Source organism: Eubalaena glacialis, chromosome X (genome assembly GCF_028564815.1).
Source record: "Eubalaena glacialis isolate mEubGla1 chromosome X, mEubGla1.1.hap2.+ XY, whole genome shotgun sequence".
Lineage (NCBI taxonomy): Eukaryota > Metazoa > Chordata > Mammalia > Artiodactyla > Balaenidae > Eubalaena > Eubalaena glacialis.
The window spans coordinates 121341049-121363039 of NC_083736.1; the positions used below are offsets into that span (position 1 = coordinate 121341049).

General features: G+C 41.3%; 1 protein-coding gene across 1 annotated transcript in view; it reads right to left on the reverse strand.

Annotated features, from left to right (window-relative positions):
• Positions 1-21991, reverse strand: part of GPC3 (glypican 3) — a 426709-nt gene that overhangs the window by 124238 nt on the left and 280480 nt on the right. The window contains exon 5 of the mRNA XM_061177875.1: positions 19307-19432. Within this exon, the coding sequence (XP_061033858.1) occupies positions 19307-19432 (126 nt within the window). The remainder of the gene's footprint in view (positions 1-19306; positions 19433-21991) is intronic.

The window sequence follows — 21991 nt, forward strand, 5'->3', positions numbered from 1 at the left end:
ATCAAGAACAGGAAGAAGGTAGGAGGGTTTTGAACCCATGAAGGAGAGAAGCCAAGCATCTGACAGGCAGTATAGTGGGTAAGAGAGCACAGATTGCCTGACTTTGGATCCCATCTCTCTTACTAGTGCTGTGGCTTTTGTTGTTAACCTCACCAATAAATGGGGGTAATAATCGTGTCCAGATCAGAAGGCTGTGGTGGAATTAACTTACTTAATGCACACATGGTAAGCACCATAGAAATGTTAGCTATTATCATCATTAAGCACCTTCACTGTTTCAGTCCTACTTTCTGCAGTCAAATGCTCTACCACTGAGCTATACCCCCTCTGCTAAGTCCTACTTTCTGAAGTTACACTGCACCCTCAGACAGGATTTGGAAGGGGCAAAGGGAAGAGAGAAGTTTTCAGAATGCCTCAGGCAAGAAAAGGTAAGAGAAGGTAAACAGAGAAGGCAGAAAAACCAACAGAGCTGTAATTCCCCAGCTCTCCTTCATCCCTCCAAATGTAAACCTCCTACAACTGCACCTTTTCCCATATTTAGTAGCTCCTAAGGGCATAGGTGCCAGGAGGTGACCAACTGTCCCTCTTTGCCTGAGACTGAGAAATTTCCTGGGACTCGGGACTTTCTGTGCCCAAACTGGAAAGTCTTGGGCAAACTGGAACACGCTGATCGCCGTAGCGGCCAGAAGGTGTTTGCTGTTCAGAATTGCTATTTGTTATCACTAGAGTGCAGAGCACTACTGCTAAATGCCATCCACTGGGGTTTGGAAAAGCTGTGTTATCCAGAAGCCATGCGAAGGGGGTTTTAATAGGACTTTCTTCGTGTCTATGAAGGGGGAAAAAAGAGTTTCTTCACTAAATGGGTTTCACCAGGGGAACGTTAGCCAGTTTGAGGATGATGGTTTCTAGCAGGACATTCACACAGCAATAGCCTCATTATCAATGATTCTTATTTGTTCACTTCGATTCTCTGATGCAGGCTGTCTTTCTCCAACTTCTATTCCCAGCACTGTGATTTATATGTGTTTGCAAGTAATAAAGCTGCGTTTATTGTAAAAGTCTGTCACTCAGACTTTTCATTAATTTAAACTGATGCTACAAATCCCTCAAAGTATTTCCTTATGCAGGGTCAATTGGTTTATTCAACACCATGGAATGACTTGTTTAAAAATAGAATTTGTGGGAATAGGTGAATTTGCTTAAGGAAAAAACATTTTTTTTTTGAAAAAACATTTTTTTAAGTAACATTTCTGGAGAGATGCATAGAGAGAGATACTCGGGAAGCTGCTAAAAAGCTCTGTGTTTATAAAGAGAGCCCAGTAATGCTGTGTTAATTAGCCAGTATATAGTTCCATTTATTCGTGGTAGAACTTCCCTCCATATCTGATCTACTTTTCTACATTAACACCTAGTAAATGGAGGGCGCCTCACAATTTTCAAAGCTATTTCATATGTGTTTGCTTATTGGAAGCTCACAACACCCTACGAGGTTGCCAGGGGAGGCATTCATTTCACCATTTCATAGAAGGAGAAAACAAAACACAGAGGGTTTAAGTAAACCTGTCCAAAGGCACACAGACATACCATGGGGCAGCTAGATCTGGTACTTAGGTTTGTTACCAACAAGTATGTTTGTTGCTTCATTTATTGAATTCAATAAAAATGTATGGAGAGTCTACTCTATGGCAGGTACAACTAAGCAATGAGGATATATAGCTAGAAGACACAGTACTTGTCTTCTAGTGGAAGATTAGAGAAGACATGTAACCGGAGGCGTGCCAGAGGGACACCTATGTGCTGAGGGTCTTAACCCAGACTAGGGCATGGGGCAGGAGGATTCAGGCTCCTCAGAAGAGATGCCATTGAGTCAAGGATAAGGAGGGGTGAGCCAGCACAGTACCTTTTTCTGGCCCCTTCTAGGATGGTCCTGGTCATTAGCTTTTTAGCCTGAGTTCTTGTGTAGCGTAACCCCCTACACATCCCTCCAACTCAAGGCTGGTGTACCCTGACCTCGGGTGAGGCCAGCTCACTCTGGCTCTCATTAAACGGGGACTCATCCCAGTTCTGGGCCTGAAGCTGTGCCCAGAAGTGAGAAAGGGGACAAAAGGGGCCAGTGAATGGCTCAAACTAGGGTGCTTTAAGATCCATCTGACACGTGGATCGCTAAAATATTTGGGGGCAAAAAGTAGGAAGCTCCTGTGCCACCGGAGCTACAAATGAAAATAAATTTTCCTTCACAGGGAAATGAAACTTCCTTACAGAGGCGACAAATCCAAGGATCAAAGCCAAACTCACGTAAAAAAGTAAAATTCATTGGCTTGAGAAATTGGGAAATCATGACCGATTTTAATGACCTCTCTCCTTTTCCACAAAGGTTAATCCAAGGGTGACAGAAAGGACTTCAGAGCATTGGACAACTAGACCCTTCCTGGTTTCTACTGTAAGTAAAATAGGAAGATTACCTGAGTCAATCACTGTTAAGAAGTTCTAGGAGGAACTGTTGAAACTGCCTTTGCTATAAAACAAGATATTGAAGGTAGGAAGGCCAGTCCAGTACATACCCATAGATGCAAATAACTCTCCCTTGATCACCAGTGGACCCAAATGCCCACCATTTGTGCCAAGCAGGGCCAGGGATGAGGATTTTAATGTTTTTGCAGAAGGGAGAAGAAAAAAGATAAAAATGAGAGGGAGCAGGTAAAGCTGTTTCCCTGAAGAATTAAGAAATGGATCACTGAAGGGAGCTAAAGTCAGGCTCCAACTCTCTTCCAGTAAAGAACTGGAAGAACCATTTTTATAGGCTTATTTTATTGAATAACAGCAGTAATAGCTACCCTTTCTTGAGGGCCTACTGTGTTCCAGGCACTATACTCCGTATTTCACAATCCTTCTGAATTCTCTCAACAATCCTTTAAAAGTAAAGATTATTAACTCCATTGTGCAGATGTGGAAACGGGTTCAGAGAAGACAAAGAACTAATACATACTGGAGCCAAAATCCAAACCCAGGCTTGCTGACCCCAAAGCTGTGAGCCGAAACACTCTACCCCATGGCTTTTTACCACTGCCATGTAACTTCGCAATTTGCCTCTGTGTGCTTTTTGTTAACTCCCAACTGCTTGACTTTATCAGTAAAAATCATCAGAGAAACTCAAGCAATATTTTGTATTTGCTTAAGTATAGGAAGAAAGGGCAAAAAGACTGGAGAGCTGAGTTTCTTTCAATGGAGTCCCCAAAAGCTTACTCTGGGGGAAGAACTGGGGCCAGTGGCACCTGCCGACCATTTCCTGCAGCCTGCAGGGGAGAAAAATGAAAACCACGACCACAAAAGTCCCAACAACAAGGCAGCCAGAGGGGTCTAAGAGCAGGGCCATCGGCAAGAGGCTCCCAAGAAGGAGGCTTCCGTAACAGGCCTCTCCCCGTGCTTCAAACTCGGAGTCGCAAGAGTCCATTTCCTTGATACTCAGCGACTGACTACCAGAAATAACACTTCTGGGTCAGAGTACCTGGATGAACATGTTTCAGGTGTGTTCCATTTGTGTCAGTCAAAGGTGTTCTGATGAAGTGACACTGCTATCACTCAAGGACTGACTGTCCCCTTCACCAGGAAAAGGCCAGGGCACTTGTGCCTTCCAGCAGCCTTGTTTCAATCAGTTCGCCACCTCCCTTACATGCTCTCCGAGGGGTGAATAAAAAGCAATGGCGGGGGGAGAAGAAGATGGCGGAAGAGTAAGACGCGGAGATCACCTTCCTTCCCACAGATACATTAGAAATACATCTACACGTGGAACTGCTCCTACAGAACACCCACTGAACGCTGGCAGTAAACGTCAGACCTCCCAAAAGGCAAGAAACTCCCCACGTACTTGGGTAGGGCAAAAGAAAAAAGAAATAACAGAGACAAAAGAATAGGGACGGGACCTGCACCAGTGGGAGGGAGCCGTGAAGGAGGAAAGGTTTCCATGCACTAGGAAGCCCCTTCGCGGGCAGAGACTGCGGGTGGCGGAGGGGGGAGCTTCGGAGCCATGGAGGAGAGCGCAGCCACAGTGGTGCGGAGGGCAAAGCGGAGATTCCCGCACAGAGGAGCGGTGCCGAGCAGCACTCACCAGCCCGAGAGGCTTGTCTGCTCAGCCGCCGGGGCGGGCGGGGGCTGGGAGCTGAGGCTCGGGCTTCGGTCGGATCGCAGGGAGAGGACTGGGGTTGGCGGCGTGAACACAGCCTGAAGGGGCTAGTGCGCCACAGCTAGCCGGGAGGGAGTCCGGGAAAAAGTCTGCAGCTGCCGAAGAGGCAAGAGACTTTTTCTTCCCTCTTTGTTTCCTGGTGCGCGAGGAGAGGGGATTCAGAGCGCCGCCTAAACGAGCTCCAGAGACGGCCGCGAGCCGCGGCGATCAGCGCGGACCCCAGAGACGGGCATGAGACGCTAAGGCTGCTGCTGCTGCCACCAAAAAGCCTGTGTGCGAGCACAGGTCACTCTCCACACCGCCCCTCCCGGGAGCCGATGCAGCCCGCCACGGCCAGGGTCCCGTGATCAGGGGACAACTTCCCCAGGAGAACGCACGGCGCGCCTCGGGCCGGTGCAACGTCACGACGCCTCTGCCGCCGCAGGCTCGCCCCGCATCCGTACCACTCCCCCCCCCCCGGCCTGAGTGAGTCAGAGCCCCCGAAGCAGCTGCTCCTTTAACCCCGTTCTGTCTGGGCGGGGAACAGACGCCCTCAGGCGACCTACACGCAGAGGCGGGGCCAAATCCAAAGCTGAACCCCGGGAGCTGTGCGAACAAAGAAGAGAAAGGGAAATCTCTCCCAGCAGCCTCAGGAGCAGCGGATTAAATCTCCACAATCAACTTGATGTGCCTACATCTGTTGAATACCTGAATAGACAATGAATCATCCCAAGTTCAGGAGGTGGACTTTGGGAGCAGGATATATTAATTTTTCCCCTTTTCCTTTTTTTTTGAGTGTATATGTATATGCTTCTGGGTGAGATTTTGTCTGTATAGCTTTGCTTTATAATAGCTTTATTTTACTTCACTATATTTTATCCTCTTTCTTTCTTTCTTTCTTTCTATTTTTTCTCCCTTTTACTCTGAGCCGTGTGGATAAAAGGCTCTTGGTGCTCCAGCCAGGCATCAGGGCTGTGCCTCTGAGGTGGGAGAGCCAACTTCAGGACACTGGTCCACAAGAGACCTCCCAGCTCCACGTAATACCAAACGGCGAAAATCTCTCAGAGATCTCCATCTCAACATCAAGACCCAGCTTCACTCAACGACCAGCAAGCTACAGTGCTGGGCACCCTATGCCAAACAACTAGCAAAACAGGAGCACAGCCCCATCCATTAGCAGAGAGGCTGCCTAAAATCATAATAAGGCCACAGACACCCCAAAACACACCACCAGACGTGGACGTGCCCACCAGAAAGACAAGATCCAGCCTCATCCACCAGAACACAGGCACTAGTTCCCTCCACTAGGAAGCCTACACAACCCACTGAACCAACCTTAGCCACTGGAGACAGATACCAAAAACAACGGGAACTACGAACCTGCAGCCTGTGAAAAGGAGACCCCAAACACAGTAAGATAAGCAAAATGAGACGACAGAAAAACACACAGCAGATGAAGGAGCAGGGTCAAAACACACCAGACCTAACAAATGAAGAGGAAATAGGTAGTCTACCTGAAAAAGAATTCAGAATAATGATAGTAAGGATGATCCAAAATCTTGGAAACAGAATAGACAAAATGCAAGAAATATTTAACAAGGATGTAGAAGAACTAAAGAGGAACCAAGCAACGATGAAAAACACAATAAATGAAATTAAAAATACTCTAGATGGGATCAATAGCAGAATAACTGAGGCAGAAGAAAGGATAAGTGACCTGGAAGATAAAATGGTGGAAATAACTACTGCAGAGCAGGATAAAGAAAAAAGAATGAAAAGAACTGAGGACAGTCTCAGAGACCTCTGGGACAACATTAAACGCACCAACATTCGAATTATAGGGGTCCCAGAAGAAGAAGAGAGAAAGAAAGGGACTGAGAAAATATTTGAAGAGATTATAGTTGAAAACTTCCCTAATATGGGAAAGGAAATAGTTAATCAAGTCCTGGAAGCACAGAGAGTCCCATACAGGATAAATCCAAGGAGAAACACGCCAAGACACATATTAATCAAACTCTCAAAAATTAAATATAAAGAAAACATATTAAAAGCAGCAAGGGAAAAACAACAAATAACACACAAGGGAATCCCCATAAGGTTAACAGCTGATCTTTCAGCAGAAACTCTGCAAGCCAGAAGGGAGTGGCAGGATATACTTAAAGTGATGAAGGAGAAAAACCTACAACCAAGATTAATCTACCCAGCAAGGATCTCATTCAGATTTGATGGAGAAATTAAAACCTTTCCAGACAAGCAAAAGCTGAGAGAGTTCAGCACCACCAAACCAGCTTTACAACAAATGCTAAAGGAACTTCTCTAGGCAAGAAACACAAGAGAAGGAAAACACCTACAATAACAAACCCAAAACATTTAAGAAAATGGGAATAGGAACATACATATCGATAATTACCTTAAATGTAAATGGATTAAATGCTCCCACCAAAAGACACAGACTGGCTGAATGGATACAAAAACAAGACCCATATATATGCTGTCTACAAGAGACCCACTTCAGACCTAGAGACACATACAGACTGAAAGTGAGGGGATGGAAAAAGATATTCCATGCAAATGGAAATCAAAAGAAAGCTGGAGTAGCAATTCTCATATCAGACAAAATAGACTTTAAAATAAAGACTATTACAAGAGACAAAGAAGGACACTATATAATGATCAAGGGATCGATCCAAGAGGAAGGTATAACAATTGTAAATATTTATGCACCCAACATAGGAGCACCTCAATACATAAGGCAAATACTAACAGCCATAAAAGGGGAAATCGACAGCAACACAATCATAGTAGGGGACTTTAACACCCCACTTTCACCAATGGACAGATCATCCAAAATGAAAATAAATAAGGAAACACAAGTTTTAAATGATACATTAAACAAGATGGACTTAATTGATATTTATAGGACATTCCACCCAAAAACAACAGAATACACATTCTTCTCAAGTGCTCATGGAACATTCTCCAGGATAGATCATATCTTGGGTCACAAATCAAGCCTTGGTAAATTTAAGAAAATTGAAATCGTATCAAGTATCTTTTCCGACCACAACGCTATGAGACTAGATATCAATTACAGGAAAAGATCTGTAAAAAATACAAACACATGGAGGCTACACAATACACTACTTAATAACGAAGTGATCACTGAAGAAATCAAAGTGGAAATCAAAAAATACCTAGAAACAAATGACAATGGAGACACGACAACCCAAAACCTATGGGACGCAGCAAAAGCAGTGCTAAGAGGGAAGTTTATAGCAATACAAGCCTACCTCAAGAAACAGGAAACATCTCGAATAAACAACCTAACCTTGCACCTGAAGCAATTAGAGAAAGAAGAACAAAAAAACCCCAAAGCTAGCAGAAGGAAAGAAATCATAAAGATCAGGTCAGAAATAAATGAAAAAGAAATGAAGGAAACGATAGCAAAAATCAATGAAACTAAAAGCTGGTTCTTTGAGAAGATAAACAAAATTGATAAACCATTAGCCAGACTCATCAAGAGAAAAAGGGAGAAGACTCAAATCAATAGAATTAGAAATGAAAAAGGAGAAGTAACCACTGACACCGCAGAAATACAAACGATCATGAGAGATTTCTACAAGCAACTCTATGCCAATAAAATGGACAACCTGGAAGAAATGGACAGATTCTTAGAAATGCACAACCTGCCGAGACTGAACCAGGAAGAAATAGAAAATATGAACAGACCAATCACAAGCACTGAAATTGAAACTGTGATTAAAAATCTTCCAACACACAAAAGCCCAGGACCAGATGGCTTCACAGGCGAATTCTATCAAACATTTAGAGAAGAGCTAACACCTATCCTTCTCAAACTCTTCCAAAATATTGCAGAGGGAGGAACACTCCCAAACTCATTCTACGAGGCCACCATCACCCTGATACCAAAACCAGACAAAGATGTCACAAAGAAAGAAAACTACAGGCCAATATCACTGATGAACACAGATGCAAAAATCCTCAACAAAATACTAGCAAACAGAATCCAACAGCACATCAAAAGGATCATACACCATGATCAAATGGGGTTTATCCCAGGAATGCAAGGATTCTTCAATATACGCAAATCAATCAACGTGATGCACCATATTAACAAATTGAAGGAGAAAAACCATATGATCATCTCAATAGATGCAGAGAAAGCTTTCGACAAAATTCAACACCCATTTATGATAAAAGCCCTGCAGAAAGTAGGCATAGAGGGAACTTTCCTCAACATAATAAAGGCCATATATGACAAACCCACAGCCAATATTGTCCTCAATGGTGAAAAACTGAAACCATTTCCACTAAGATCAGGAACAAGACAAGGTTGCCCACTCTCACCACTATTATTCAACATAGTTTTGGAAGTGTTAGCCACAGCAATCAGAGAAGAAAAAGAAATAAAAGGAATCCAAATCGGAAAAGAAGAAGTAAAGCTGTCACTGTTTGCAGATGACATGATACTATACATAGAGAATCCTAAAGATGCTACCAGAAAACTACTAGAGCTAATCAATGAATTTGGTAAAGTAGCAGGATACAAAATTAATGCACAGAAATCTCTTGCATTTCTATACACTAATGACGAAAAATCTGAAAGTGAAATTAAGAAAACACTCCCGTTTACCATTGCAACAAAAAGAATAAAATATCTAGGAATAAACCTACCTAAGGAGACAAAAGACCTGTATGCAGAAAATTATAAGACACTGATGAAAGAAATTAAAGATGATACAAATAGATGGAGAGATACACCATGTTCTTGGATTGGAAGAATCAACATTGTGAAAATGACTCTACTACCCAAAGCAATCTACAGATTCAATGCGATCCCTATCAAACTACCACTGGCATTTTTCACAGAACTAGAACAAAAAATTTCACAATTTGTATGGAAACACAAAAGACCCCGAATAGCCAAAGCAATCTTGAGAACGAAAAATGGAGCTGGAGGAATCAGGCTCCCTGACTTCAGACTATATTACAAAGCTACAGTAATCAAGACAGTTTGGTACTGGCACAAAAACAGAAATATAGATCAATGGAACAGGATAGAAAGCCCAGAGATAAACCCACGCACATATGGTCACCTTATCTTTGATAAAGGAGGCAAGCATATACAGTGGAGAAAAGACAGCCTCTTCAATAAGTGGTGCTGGGAAAATTGGACAGATACATGTAAAAGTATGAAATTAGAACACTCCCTGACACCATACACAAAAATAAACTCAAAATGGACTAAAGACCTAAGTGTAAGGCCAGACACTATCAAACTCTTAGAGGAAAACATAGGCAGAACACTCTATGACATAAATCACAGCAAGATTCTTTTTGACCCAGCTCCTAGAGAAATGGAAATAAAAACACAAATAAACAAATGGGACCTAATGAAACTTAAAAGCTTTTGCACAGCAAAGGAAACCATAAACAAGACCAAAAGACAACCCTCAGAATGGGAGAAAATATTTGCAAATGAAGCAACTGACAAAGGATTAATCTCCAAGATTTACAAGCAGCTTATGCAGCTCAATAACAGAAAAACGAACAACCCAATCCAAAAATGGGCAGAAGACCTAAATAGACATTTCTCCAAAGAAGATATACAGATTGCCAACAGACACATGAAAGAATGCTCAACATCATTAATCATTAGAGAAATGCAAATCAAAACTACAATGAGATATCATCTCACACTGGTCAGATTGGCCATCATCAAAAAATCTAGAAACAATAAATGCTGGAGAGGGTGTGGAGGAAAGGGAACACTCTTGCACTGTTGGTGGGAATGTAAATTGATACAGCCACTATGGAGAACAGTATGGAGGTTTCTTAAAAAACTACAAATAGAACTACCATACAACCCAGCAATCCCACTACTGGGCATATACCCTGAGAAAACCATAGTTCAAAAAGAGTCATGTACCAAAATGTTCATTGTAGCTCTATTTACAATAGCCAGGACCTGGAAGCAACCTAAGTGTCCATCATCGGATGAATGGATAAAGAAGATGTGGCACATATATACAATGGAATGTTACTCAGCCATAAAAAGAAATGAAATGGAGGTATTTGTAATGAGGTGGATGGAGTTAGAGTCTGTCATACAGAGTGAAGTAAGTCAGAAAGAGAAAAACAAATACAGTATGCTAACACATATATATGGAATCTAAGAAAAAAAAAAAAAGGCCATGAAGAACCTAGTGGCAAGACGGGAATAAAGACACAGACCTACTAGAGAATGGACTTGAGGATATGGGGAGGGGGAAAGGTGAGATGTGACAGGGTGAGAGAGTGTCATGGACATATATACACTACCAGATGTACAATAGATAGCTAGTGGGAAGCAGCCGCATAGCACAGGGAGATCAGCTCGGTGCTTTGTGACCACCTAGAGGGGTGAGATTGGGAGGGTGGGAGGGAGGGAGATACAAGAGGGAAGAGATATGGGAACATATGTATATGTATAACTGATTCACTTTGTTATAAAGCAGAAACTAACACACCATTGTAAAGCAATTATACTTCAATAAAGACGTTTAAAAAAAATAATAAAATGCAAAAAAAAAAGCAATGGCAGATTTCAAATTCGTAAACAAATATCAACCAGAATGTATACAGCCAAAACCGTGTTGGGTCCCATCGACGATCCTGACATTACTTAAAACATTTCTGGAATGCCTCTCTGCAAAGCCCACTTAAAGCCAGTTTAAGTGTCACAAGAAATAAAGAGTCCCATTATTATCCTCTTACCCCAAATGAATCCCAAATGGTATGACCCTGCTTGAGCAGCCTCCCCATTCAACAGTTTGGTTCCAAAAGACGTATAGATATTTACCCCAAATCCAGTTTACCTTTACAGGAAGGATGGCCTACAGCTCTTCACCCTTGCTCTGGACCTTTGCCCGTCCTGCTCGGCCACACTCTAATGATATGATAACATCAACAGCTATCATTTATTCAGTGCCTACGGGCCAGCACACAGCTTCACAACAATCCTGCACAATAGGTACCATTATACCCATCTTACAAACAAGGTAACAGAACGTGATGCTAAATGACTTGCCAGAAGCACAGAGTCAATGTGTAAACCAGGATGAAAATCTCCATCTGTATCGTTCTAATGACTGCGCTCACTCTTCCTGATAATGCAACGATCACCTGGTTCATGCATCCTAACCTCTCAGGGTCTTCTCCCTGTAATTGTCTGTACCACTGATGATCAACGGGCTGAACACCAGCAACTTGCAGGCTGCGGGAACGGCCACATGCCCTCAAGGCTTTTCCTAAAGAAGATGTCGAAAGATATTTTGAAGACTGGCAGCCTCAGTGAAATCAGTCTGCGACCTACCAAAGTGCCTACTCGGAAGGAGAAATAATACTTCAAGGACATAAAAGCCCTGATGTGTTAAATAAATAATTTCTTAAAGGCACTTATAGTCCTTCACGGACCCGTCTCCTAAGCCTTCCCAGCAAAAATAGAAGAGCTCTGGTGCACAGAGCAGTGATAGTGAGAGGAGACAGGTCTTACTGCACCTTCAGAATCACATTTCAAAGAGGAAGCTGTGTGGTGATATTGATTTGTTGACGGTATGGATATGCTGGGACCTGCCTTGGAGGCCCCAAATGCTCTCCGTATAATGAGATGATCCAACTGAGCACGGGTGGGGCTGGCGTAAGAACTAAGAGAACACAATCTGCTTCAAGAATAAGCCATCCAGCCTTCAACAGGTGGCTACAGACATCACTGTTGAGCCATGAGGGTGTCTCCTCCTGCTACTTCAGACCTGACAGTTGACAAGTGCAGCCCATCCTGAATGTGGCAGACCATATTATGCTGTCAGTCAGTAGGATAAGCTGGGTTTTTTTCACTCAATTCTGCAGGTAGAGCTGCTGTATGTGACACTGTAATCTTAAGGGATAAATGTCACTGTATTGCCACAGAGTAGGTTCTGAAAAATAGCTGTCACTAAAGACAACTTTTGACATAAATCTATAACGGAAAATATGTCAGTCTAAGCCCTTAGAGGAATTATTACATGGGGGCGCACCCCAAATTTATCTGTCTTACCTTACCAGGATTATAAAAAATCTCTAGCTGACACAAATATTTCATGCTACACCAAGTTAAGTCATTTTCTATGTAATCTATTTTTCCTTCAAAACTTTTCCATGAAAAATCTTGACTTACCTAAAGCAAGTTAGAATATGTAAGCTGCCACACTAGCTATACCTCAGTATTTTCATTCTAGGACATACAATCAAATCAGAAAAAAGTGAAGTGTCATGTTTCTGCTTCCAGGAAAACTGAATGAAATGAAATCCAAAAATGTCTGAAGGGGACCAAAAGCTGCGGAGGTAGACAGTGCTCCAAACAAAATAAAGTTACTTTCCCAGTCAAAAAATATATATATATACCAAAGCCCTATTTGTCCCTCTCTCCCTCCTGCCAGCCTTTCATAAGCAGAGTTTCCTGCAGGATAGGGGGCAAAGGAAGAACTAGCAATGAGAAGAGGTGGGGTATTGAAGGCTGCACCACAGTTTCTAACCCTCCGACCATCACAACAGGGGCTGCTAAGAAGAGCTATAAGCCTTGGCTACAGCAGGAGTTTAGTCTGACTTGTGCCTAAACAAGTTCAGAAGTAAATGACTTTAGGACCTGACTCAATACCATTCAATATTATTTCCATGATCCGATGTTTACTTTCTTTCCTGTGCCCACTTCCTCTTGGCTCTGTTTTTTATTTTATATTTGCCTCCCCATTGGTGTTTTCATTGGCTATCCCATATTCAAAGTTCTATGTACACTGCCTTGAGCCTTTTGGAGAAAAGCTACAACGTAAACCTAAACTAACAAACAAAACTCAAATAATAAATAATAACCTATTTTAGCATGAGAACATGGGAGCTATGTATAGCGACTGCTGCATGTCACTGGCCTGTTCTGATGTGATTGGAACGAGCTGTGCAAGTGCATATGTGTGTCTGAATATGTATACACTCCGCACGTCGGTCTTTTCTTCAATTAATTCCTTCATAACCAGATTGAAGATCCTGAAGGTCTTTCCATTTTACTCTTTAAACCAGTGAAAACCTTGCTAGTGCTAGAAATTGGTCCCTCCCCTACCTCAAGTCCTCAAAACAGTGTTCTTAAAATAACTGCATTATAAAAACGGAATCGACTATTTCCCCTCACCTTTCCTACATTATAGGGCAAAACCCAGCCGTTTTGTTCATCTCATTTTAAAAAACATTATTTTGTACATGTCAGGAATTGGGTGTTAATGGTTCCGTCATTCATTCCCACTTGTTGATATGACACAGTCTATCCCTCCAACTCAGCAGAAGAAAAACAGTCTCGTTACGCTACTTTTCTGAAGCATCCAGAAGGTTTAGAGACAAGAACAAAACTCCTTGAGAATTAAAATAATTGCTTTGTATATTCCTGCTTCTGCCTTTCCAATTAAGCAGAGAAATCCTGGAGAGGCACTATAAACATTGGAAGACTTGTCTGATCAGTGGAAATAAGGGAGAATTTGCAGTGAGTGTGTGCGTCTATCATTTCTCAGGTGAAATGGAAGGTAAGCTTGCGTAGGAGGGAGAGGACGCACCTTCACTGCCATGCGCCCCTGCAGATCTCATGGAGTTTATTCTCTAATGCCAGGTGCCCCATGTACTCCACTGAGAGTCCCAGAGTCATGCTGAGAAAATACAAAATGGATACTGACCCATAATGAACAAAAGTGGCCATGCAGATCTATCAGCCAGAAGATAACAGCAATATTCTGGGGCTGACATCTTGACCCAGGCCCATCGAGCACAGCAGCATGGCAGAGGAGCAACAAAACCAGCTAGGACTGGATACAGAGGGAACTGAGGCATCGTGCCACAAAGTATAAGTAGTTGTATATGTGGAATTGATAAACCTCAAAGTCACTAGGGAAGTACAAACTCCTGTAGGAGGTATGCAGACTGCAGGAGAGACCAGCTGACTATACACACAGCGCTGAGAAAAAAAGACTCGGGGGAGAAAAACTGCAAAGGAATATAGAGATGAGGCCAGGTGGAGGAGAGGCTAGCATTTAGGTGGTGATCAAGTATGATGGGGATGGGAGACCTGAAGGCTGTCCTGTCCTCAAGGTTAAGGGTGAGCCAAGCTGATTCAGAAATGGTGGGAAAAGCCTGATTAGAGCAGTAGTTGCTCAGGGTGAATATAAAAATGGGTGGAAAACTGATGAATGGATAAAGAAAATGTGCTATACCCATGCAATGAAATATTATTTGGCTATAAGAAGAAAAGAAGTGCTGATACATGCTACAATTTGGATGAACCTTAAAAACATTATGCTAAGTGAATGGTTCCATTTATATGAAATATCCAGAATTGGTTAGTTGCCAGGGGCTAGAGGAAGGGGAGAATGGGAAGTGATCACTAATGGGTATAAGGTTTCTTCTGGGGTGATGACAAAGTCTTGGAACAAGATAGAGGTGATGATTGTACAACATAGTGAATGTACTAAATGCCACTGTATTGTATACCTTAAAATGGTTAATTTTATATTATATGAATTTCACCTTAATAAAACACACACACACTAGCATGCACGCCCAATACAAATGGGTGGGAGCCTCTGCTGTGACGGCTCTGAGGGGAGCTCTCCCTGGACTGCTGAGGAAGGAGGCTGGTTGACTTTTTTCCTCTCATTCTTCTCCTTAAGTTGTAAACTCCTCAGCAGGGGCAGGCACTGCATTCTACCTATCACTGGATGCCCCACAGGGCCTAGTACATAGTAAGCGCTCAATCTTTGTTGAAGGAACCTGCATTATCAGATGTTAAATGTAGAAAAAAAACCCAGTATTTTTTTCTAACTAAGGTTTTTGAACATGTATAGGTTCAAACAGTTTCTCTCTTATGCTATTTTAAAATAAACTTGATTAAACAATAAAACAGGGCTTACACAGTATCAAACCATCCAGAAGAAGGATGAAAATTTCAGCCAATTATCCAGATATTTGGCCTAACAGTTCTAAAAAGGTGTTTGAGAATGTATTTGCTAATTTGTTCACTCTTCATACAGGCAAAGCCTACATTTAGCTGTTAAGCCCAGCGTTAGCTTACTTCTATGGGCTGCTTTATTTTTCTCTTGGTCTCAGGGATTCTGTAACTGAAATTCACTGTAGTTCTACAAAGGCAAAAGATGGAGGATTTTCTGCCTTTGGCAGTGGTAGGAGATCTTTGCCTGTAGGATACACGGTGACTCTCATGACGGAGTATACCTCACACAAGCCAAGCTTGCTAATTTGAAGATTTCTCTGTGAAATCCTGGAAGCCAATATTTATCTCCAGCCAAGATGAGGAGGTGGTGGAGAGAGGGGGAGGTGAGAAGGACAAATGATGCTTATGTGGTACTCCCTGAGACTAGATCTGTGAAAACGTTCTTTTCCTGCATAGTTCAATTGATTTTATTCATAAGAGATAAAAATTGAAAGGATGTGAAATATGACCTTATTTAGAGAGACACTGACTTGTTTGACTCTTTAAAAGTTGAAAGATCTGTACGTCCATAGTAGGAGGATATAAACAGCTATGATGACCCAGCTGACATGGATACTGATCGATATTTTCTTCAACGTCAATATTTTCTTTTTAATCAGGTGTCTCCACTGACAAGTCTTGTTCTCTTTCAAGATCCTTGATTTTCATAAATTTTCTTAACTGAAAGTAAAATATTTTCAAAGGAACACAAATCCAACCTATAAAGGCAACAAAGTCACAAGCCACTTGACAATATGAATTGGCAACTGTTACTTAAGACTAAATTAAATGAGAAATTAAATGAAAAGCACTGGAAAGAGGATTTAACTATAGATGAGACATGCAGCACAAAGCTAATCTTCATAAATGGTGCAAATAGAGGGCACACATGTCCTCAGGCTACAGAACTTCGTATTATTAAATGTATATTCTTGAGTAATTTTGTAAAAATCTAGTTCGACACTATTCCCTAGTCCCATCGTTGCGTTAGGTCAGTGATTAAAGTACAGGTTAATTATAACCCGAGGTTGCCAACCATGGAAGGGTCACTTCCTGGATTACATTATCCTTATTCTGTCTACCAACACGTTTGATTTCCTTCCTTCCTCCCACCTTCTTTGTCTTCCTTCCTTCTTTTATTTCCTGCAGAGTATATATCAACAATAAAAGTTGTTCCGAAAAAATTGTTTTTTCAGAAGTACAAGTAAGAGTTTGGAATAATGGCTTTCCTCCATACTATAATATTTATTTTATTTTATCATTTTCAATATCCTAAGATATTAAAAGCTAGCAAATTAAACAAAGAAGTTTAACAGAGTTATTTTAACGGTGCAGAAGTGCATTTAGTTAACTTTTGGACTCATTCAAAGTTAGCAGGCTTTGGATTCTTCCATTTGATAGAAAAGGACTTTCTTGGTTCCAGGACAACATCCTTCATGAAAGTATACTGAACATGAAGTAGTTTATATGAGTAAAATTCAATTTTTAAAAATCCCACTAATTCGGGACTTCCCTGGTGGCGCAGTGGTTAAGAATCCGCCTGCCAATGCAGGGGACGTGGGTTTGATCCCTGGTCCAGGAAGATCCCACATGCCGCGGAGCAACTAAGCCTGTGCGCCACAACTACTGAGCCTGCGCTCTAGAGCCCACGAGCCACAACTACTGAAGCCCGCACACCTAGAGCCCGTGCTCTGCAACAAGAGAAGCCACCGCAATGAGAAGCCCACGCACTGCAACGAAGAGTAGCCCCCGCTCACCGCAACTAGGGAAAGCCCACGTGCAGCAGCGAAGACCCAGTACAGCCAAAAAAAATAAAAAAATAAAAAATAAAAAAAACATAGGCCTGCCTGACAAGAAATTCTTTTGAATTAACTAAAACTGGATCATCTGATATTTCAGAAGACATATCCAGTGGGGTTACAACATTTGCTCTAATCAATCACAACAATGAGGAAACATATTAGCGCTTGATTCACAGTAGGTACTCAAATATTTGTTAAATGAGTAAATAAATGAATGATTACATTAGTAAATAAATATAAACCAAAATTTCCATGGTTACAAGATATGCTGCTTAAAACAAATTAGTGTTCAGGGACTGTTCATTTTTCACCATCTTATACCAGTGGGTAAGTCATTGGGATGGTTTCTCATCAAGTTTATGCAAGAACCACATATTTGACCTGTGGGTGTTTTCCTTTTTAAATATTATATCATTTATACCTGTTTTAAGGCATCTGCTTTTTATAAAGCCAAATACCAACTGCTTTTCTTTGACAATTTAAATGAATATGTCGTAACAGTTAGGTACATTTCCATGATTCTACTCAGTACCTGATAGAGATTTTAGGGTGATAAAGATACACCATTTCTCCAGAGTAGAGTGGGCTGCATGGGGCCATTAATCCCTCCAGCCTGATTCACATTTGCTACAGAGAAGTCTATCTCCAGGGTGGCATGCAGCCTCAGTCTCATTAGCACCTCATTCTCATTGTTCCAGGTCAGTACAAAGCTTAGTTGAGAAACAAGCTGTTTTCAGGCATGTGTTCTACTTTACATTGGGAAGAGGAGGGGTGGTGGGGGAAGGGAGAAAGAAGAGAAGTAACACGAACTGAGCTTCCAGTATCTGCCAGTCTGCTAGGGACTTTACCTCACCTACTAGTTACAACAACCCTGTGAGATGCCCCTTCCTTACAGAAGAGGACCTTGAGACTTTCTAGGTGAAGTCACTCACCCCAGGCCACACGTAGTCAGTAACAGAACTGAGATGCAAATCCAAGTTCATCTGGCTCCAAAGCCTTCCTCTGTCCATGACATTACATTGCTAATTAATTCCATTTAGCATCATGATTAATTATCCTGTGTCCGGATATTGGGTTCCACTAGAATGTAAGCTCCCCAAAGCAAGTAACTTGCCTATCTTGTTCACCCTCATATCCCTAACTCCTACCTCGGTGCCTAACACATAGTATCTCAAACATAAATGTTGAAGGTATGGATGAATGTATAAATCCATAAGGAAATAAAACACACAGACTGCTGGAGCTAGAGGTGCTCTAATCCAACCATCTCGGTTTTTAGATGGGGAAACTAAGGCTCGGAGGGATTAAGTCGCTTGCCCTTGGTTAAACAACTGGTCAGTGAAAGATTCAGAACTTGCATCCAGGACTCTTCTGTATTCTCCTCTACAACATGCTACCCCTTGCACAGACATTTTTGAAAGCATGTTCATCAACTCCATATGGTTTCCTAAGCATTCTACCCTCCCGATTTAATTCTTTAATTGTAAGCTATTCCTTACACATGCAAAGCAATGGAGGTTAGGAATACCATTAGCCCACTAGAATGAAAGCTCACTGAGGACAGGAAAATTTGCCTGTTCTTTTCACTTCGACATGACTGGCACTTAGAAAATGCTCAGTAAATATTTGCTGAAGAAATGAATATATATTATTTCCTTTCCAGCGATAAGCAAATTCTTCAGAGATGACGAATGTTAGCACAGATTATATTAAGAAACACTCAAATGATTAAACATTTCAGTAAAAATACTGTGAAATGGTACTCCTCCTTCCCTCCCTTTTCTTCTTTCCTCTATCTTCATCTAGAACATGGGGCACAGGGCGGGGGAGATAATGCTATTTCATAGGATTGATGTAAGGATAAAAAGAGTTAATACATATAAGCACTTAGCATGGTGCTTAACATGTAGTTACCTCTCAATAAATAACAGCTATTAGTACAAATATGATTTCTTCAAATCAATCAATCAATCAATCAATAAGGGCCCACATAATGAGAAGATGGAAGAAGCCAAAGACACCCCCCCCAAAAAAAAAGGCTTGTTTTATGCTTTACAATTTGTAAAATGTTCCTGAATCCATAGTTCTCCACGTGCTTCAAAGTTTGTAAGTTCTATGAGGGCTATAAGTTATAGACGGCATCCACCATGTCGGAGACGTTCATGTGGATGTTTTTTTCTAGAATTTTTCTCATGAAATTAATGGAGAGAAGATAACTAACATTGAGCTGAACATATGATGAGTATTCCTCAAATATTGCTACATTTAACGTTAGAAAAAGATTACCTCTCCACGAGTTCTTGTCCATTCCAGCAAAGGGTGTCGTTTTCAGCCACAGGGCTATGGCTGCAGATGTAGCCAGGCAAAGCACTGTAGAAGCTGATGAAAGATTTTAACTTCTGAATTAGTTCCCTGAAAGAAAAACAAAACATCTGTGTATAAGATGCAAGTAAACCCAGTATGAGGTAAGTTTAATTTCCTTATCAGCATGACAGAAAGGCTCTGCCAAGCTGATTAGAGCAATAAATGATTTAAAAAGACATTCTTGGCTACGAGGCCACAATTTAGGTTTTTTTTTTTTAAATCAATAAAATGACAGAAAAAAATTTGCCTGCCATATAAGGTGCTGTTCCTATCAGAAGGGTGATTTAATTCCACCATCCATTTTTCTAACACGTTCAGCTTCCATTTTTTGTTCAGATGCTGTTACCCACATTCTCAAAGGTGCTGATTACAAGGCACACTGAAGCACTACATATCTTTTGGTTTCTGAGTGTAACTGAGTCCACTGATTGTAATTTACAATGCTATTACCCTAGAGATGGCCCCTTTCCATATAGACTCTGGCTAATAGTTGCAGATCAGAATCGCAGGGTGCTCAGAGCAGTGTAAGCTCTGTGAAATTCTCCTGACAATATCATCAGAGAAACTCACATCTGCTAAAGGAGGAAGGTTTCTTTGTTCTTTGTTTATATATTGTGGTTCCTATGGGGGGGGGTGGGAGGGGTCCTAGTATATTTTATTATATATTTGCTCTGGCTTTCATGTTATAAGAGTGTGTGTGTGTGTGTGTATGTGTGTGTGTGTGTGTGTGTGAGTGAGAGAGAGAGAGAGACAGGAGACCAAGCGAACGTATTATATATGCAAATATGTATAAATACACACCCATAAATACCCAGCAAAACTTTTGGCCTATTATATTCTTTCAGATGTACATGGACATACAAAATAAGACACTATAGACTGGAAAGAAGTGTTTATGCTTATTAAGAAATATTAAAATATCTATGTAATAGATGTCCAGTAGTAAACAAACCAAAATAAAATACTCTTTATTTTCTAAAGCAATATTCCTTGTAGAAGGGAAGTTAAAGAATACTTCATATATATTCAAGTCTATCTTAAGTCTTCACTAAGTTTTTAGAGACTCTCACCAGGGAATTTGCTGGCAGTGGAGTAATTATTCAATACTGTCTCCAGGCTAACAATGGACTGACCTGATATATAGGCCTTTAGAGGAGCCCAGAAATGCCTTCTGGGGGTTGTTCTCAGATCTGGCCAAAAGAGGAAGACTGGTGGAAATTACTGTCTTGCATTTAATGCCATTTTCCATTTTATTACCATAAAACAATTCATTTCAACTAATAATTTAGAGAAAGAGAGAGAGGGAGAGCACTTACGACACTCAGCACATCTTCACAAAGGCTCGGGTCACAGTAAAGCCAGGGTGATGTACAGAACAACTCGAGAAGGGTTACTGAGACATATATAACTCCTGATACCCCAACAGTTACGTCCTGCTATGCTCAAACCCTCTCACAGCCTACTGCTCGTTGCTGAGCTCCGTCAACCTCCAAAGTGAAGAGGCTCAATATAGGGCTCTGAAGATAAAAGTCAACACTATAGTTTCTCACAGAGGAAAAAGATGGGTTCAATTAATGCTAATAGGGGAGATGCTCTGTTTTACAAGGTAATAATACGGTTCCCAAGAGTGGAAACTGAAAGACTGAAGGCTGAGTAATTCCCCTCATTCCATGAGGAAATGGAATACAGCCATTAGTCTATGGGAAGTGATGGCCCTCCCTTTAATGAAAGAGTTTCCCTTAGGCCTCCTCCTACCTCCAAACTCTCTCTCACTAACATAGCACATAGCAAGAAAAATTGAACCTCATAGCAAAGCCTTCCAATTTGACTTCCCTAGAAGTTAAAACAAACAAACAAACAAACATAACACTCTGAACTTCTTCCAGCCTCCCAACTACTGCAGTTTTTTTCTTGGCTGATCATAAAGATCATTGACAAACTGAAGAAGATTCAGAGAGGGTCTATCTAAATGTCGAGGGGACAAAGGGCTGCGATAAACCTAAGCCCTCCAACTTTAGTATGGAGGGATATTACTTGGTGGGGTCAAAATAAAAGTCTAAGAAAGCCACAAAGACTGTGAATAATGTCTAGGTCATCAAATTCTAGAACTCGGGGAATCTCTCTGAAACTTGAACAAGGTAACTTGGGGAAATAAAAGACCATCCTGCTTCACAGAGTACTCATTACCTCCATAGGACATACAGGATGGACCTAGGGAGAGATAGTGTTTTTAAAACTTGCTTCTGAATTAGTTATTTTGAATTTAGAACACAGTTTCATTTGGGAACTATGATATAGTGATGGCTGGATTCTCAGAACAGCCCCTTAAAACCCATTAGGAGTAGTAGCTAAGAACACTGATTTTGGAGTCTGACCCACGTGAGTTTCAAATGCCAGTTACTCTCTCACTTACTTAGCAGTAAAACCTTACTAGACAGATTCTAAACTTCTCTGAGGCTTAGTTTCTTTATCTGTAAAATGAAGCAAATGATAGGTTGCTGGGATGATTAAATGAGACAATGCATGTAAAGTGTTTAGCACAGTAGCTGGCACAGAGTAATACCTCCACAGTGTTAGCCATTTGGCAATTTATTTCCATTATTATGA